The sequence below is a fragment of the Rutidosis leptorrhynchoides genome, chromosome 4 (assembly GCF_046630445.1).
Source record: "Rutidosis leptorrhynchoides isolate AG116_Rl617_1_P2 chromosome 4, CSIRO_AGI_Rlap_v1, whole genome shotgun sequence".
NCBI classification, from domain to species: domain Eukaryota; kingdom Viridiplantae; phylum Streptophyta; class Magnoliopsida; order Asterales; family Asteraceae; genus Rutidosis; species Rutidosis leptorrhynchoides.
The window spans coordinates 569,296,126-569,299,488 of record NC_092336.1 but is presented as its reverse complement, the minus strand read 5'-3'; the positions used below and the strand labels follow the sequence as shown (position 1 = coordinate 569,299,488).

The window sequence follows — 3,363 nt, the reverse complement described above, 5'->3', positions numbered from 1 at the left end:
TCTTCTAACTTTGACTTTAAATATTTTCGTTTGTATTATATATTATTCGATGAAGTTTATATCAATGTATTGATTATTGAATATACTTTTTAACGGTATAACACTGATCAAGTATTATATACTCCCTCCGTCTCATTCCAATAGTCCACAGACAAAAAACACGCAGTTTTAGAAAATTCCACTAACTTCATTTCTCCACCAATGAAATATCTTCTCTCTACAGATCCACCAATGAAATATCTTCTTTCCTTTCTATTTATGGAAGTGGACTATTAATTTGGGACAGCTCAAAATGGAATACTGGACTATTGGAATGAGACGGAGGTAGTAACACTTAGAAAATAATTTAAGGTCAAAGTTGAGAATAAAAGACCTATAAATTCAAAACATGACAATAGATTAGGGACGGAGGGAGTAGTATATTAAAGGAATTGTACCTTATGTGGTATAAGTTGGACACGTCGACGTTTTTGAGAAGCAAAAGCATCAATTATCTCATCTGTAGTAAAGATATCTACAATGTCTTTTTCAATATATAGTAGCAAACAACTTTTCAGAAAGTCATCACCCATGCTACAACGAAGACTAGTTTTCACAATTTTCATTACCGAGAAACCACTTTCACTTGTTGAAGTTGAAACTGGAAGAGTAAATATAAGACGGATCAACCTGTCAAGCAGCGGATAGATTTCGTTCTTCCCAGTTTCTTGTAGGCCTTTACACAACTCTGCAATCGTACGAGCATTTTTTAACTGTGGATGATTAGGAACATCTAGCTCATAATGTTGCAACTCATGTTTCATCTGAATATTTTCTTGCTCTGTAAAGTCCAAAGGATAATTTTTTTTTTTTGCTAGATTGCAAATATCATATTTATTGAAGGGCTTTTTAGGGTCTAGAGCAACACTGAGTCGAAGAATTTCAGTCACAGACTCATTGAATCTAGAGTTCAACTCTTGCAATTGACTATCAATAGCAGCAAAGAATTCCTCAACTCGATAATGATGCTCAACAGTCACATTGTCTTCTTTAGAACGAGAACGAATTACGTCTTTGTAACTTCAAGACATTTTAGGGACTCTAATATTATTACACTCACAAAAAGAAACAACTTTATTTAGAAGTGATTCCCATCCTTGATCTCTTAGATTATGAATTAATGTCTTTGTAGTGGCAACCAAAGACCAAGCATTAACGATATCTTGAGATTTACGTTGAAAAGCTTGACAAAGCTTATCGGTTTTCATCATTATTTTCTTCATCAAGTGCATAACAATAACAAAATCAAATGATATTAAGTGTGTGAGAGCAAAAGAAGCATCACCTTTTTGAGAAGAAGTAGAGCCATTAATAGCAATGTCTCATAATACTATTATGGCAGGACCATACAATCTCAACAAGCTACAGATTGATTGGTATGTGAGCTCCATCTTGTATCTCCAGGTCTTTGCAAACTTTGAAGTTGATTAGCTCCTTTATCACTCTGAAGCTCTCCAATATCGGCAAGATGTTAAATTTCAAAAATTTAAGCATCTTGTAATTTGAGAAATTTCAAATATTTGCTTTAGACTTCGTCACATAGTATTTAGTCGGTTATAGTATTTAGTCGGTTAGTACAGTATTTAATAATTCTAGAGATGTATACACTTTGTTGGGTAAACTGATTGGCACATACAAATAATAGATAATTAAGTTGTCCATGTATTTTGATTAAATATTATTTGGGCTTCAATTGAGGGAGGCTTAAGAAGAATAACTAATCATAACCTATTAATTTATCACTGCAATTAGGCCTATTGGGGGAGGCTGAGCCTCCCCCTGTCCCCTCCCTGGCTCCGCTATTGTGTACCTACTAAGATCATAAAATCGTACGATCCTACCATCCTACTAGGCTACTATACAAATTATAACACTGTGCGGGTCATTATGAAAAGGTAATTTTAATAAGATAGAATGTAAGATCATATCATAGGATTATCTATCTATGTGTTTCTTGGTGTTTTGTAGGCTATGGATTTTCGATGTTTTTCTTGGTGTTTTTGCTTTTCATTGTATTCATATTTTTTACGCAGTAATTATAAAAAAGAAATTATCGAGATAACTTTTTACGACTTAACTTAAAAAAAAAATCATTAATAGTTCGATACTTATATATCTTTATACTAAATGTTCACGTAAATTGAATCAAACTTTATATAAAATTTGCTCATAAGAGTAGGATATCTTGCTCGGCTTATTTTACCGTCTTGATCTTCTAGACAACATTGCTTAATACAAAGTGTTGTAATTCTAACGTTTAAAGATTAATTAAGTAAAAAAGATTGCTAAACTATAATGGTTAATTACATGTCATGAACGAAAACAACAATGCACGACTAATCATAATTTTTCAAATTTAACATGATATATGAATATAATTTAAGTCAACTTACTTGTTTGTTTTTTTGTGTTTAACCTTAACCTCAACTCACGTAAACACGAATTAGACCAGATAATATACTAATAACTTCCACGTGAAATAAAACACGATTTAATCCAGATAATATGCTAATACTTATTGAGAAAGATAAATTGATCTGCACCAATTGTAACAATTGACAGAAAAAACCACAATTCCTCTTTGTTACTTGTGTCTGACGTCGCCAACCCCAAAAGAGGTTCCCTCTCTGCCGCAAATTGCCCTGACGGCCGTACCAACTTTCCTTTGTTGCTTGTCAATTATATTTATATAACCAAATTTACTTGTGGCCAAAGATTAGGTTTAAGAATGTAATTAATTAGAGCCCAAGATTACGAAGTGTAAAATTCAAATGTCCATCTTATAACCTCAACCCACATGCCTTGAAAATATCTCTAGGTAGGCTTCTCATGAAATGACCCAACTTCTTTTCAGCCCACATTTAATTATATTTTTAAATTTTGACATTTTTGTTGATTTTGATTTTTAAACATATTTTGACCGCTCATAATTTTCTATAAAATATTCTAATTTATAATTCGTTAAACTTATCACCAATGTTGACTAAAAGTAGACGAAAGACCTCAATCAATTTGAATAAACAACACATTTCACAAAGCGGACATTTCCTACGTTGACGTAAACCACAATATGAGGTCAATTTCAAAATTATTTGTAGTACTTTAGCATCTTTTCAACGGATTGATCTCGAGAAAATACACGATTTCGAAAAAATGGTGACAAAATCAGAGTAAAAAATCAAAGATAAGACCATTCAAAGTTCTCATTTCCGGCACAACACAAGCACCATGCACGGTGTGTGGTGCTTGATGTGTGTTTCGAGAATAATAGATTGTCTCGATGATTATCTCGATAACACGCACCAAGTGCAGGCCATCACGCAC

The 3,363-nt window shown here is 32.8% G+C and overlaps 1 protein-coding gene across 1 annotated transcript; it reads right to left on the bottom strand.

Moving 5' to 3' along the window:
- Positions 1-422: 422 nt before the first annotated feature.
- LOC139842771 (uncharacterized) lies at positions 423-2,900 on the bottom strand. The gene is made up of 3 exons (XM_071832878.1): positions 2,827-2,900; positions 2,609-2,710; positions 423-1,059 (listed from the first exon to the last, which is right to left on the bottom strand). The coding sequence occupies exons 1-3, from the start codon at positions 2,898-2,900 to the stop codon at positions 423-425; spliced, it is 813 nt and encodes a 270-aa protein (XP_071688979.1).
- Positions 2,901-3,363: the final 463 nt, after the last annotated feature.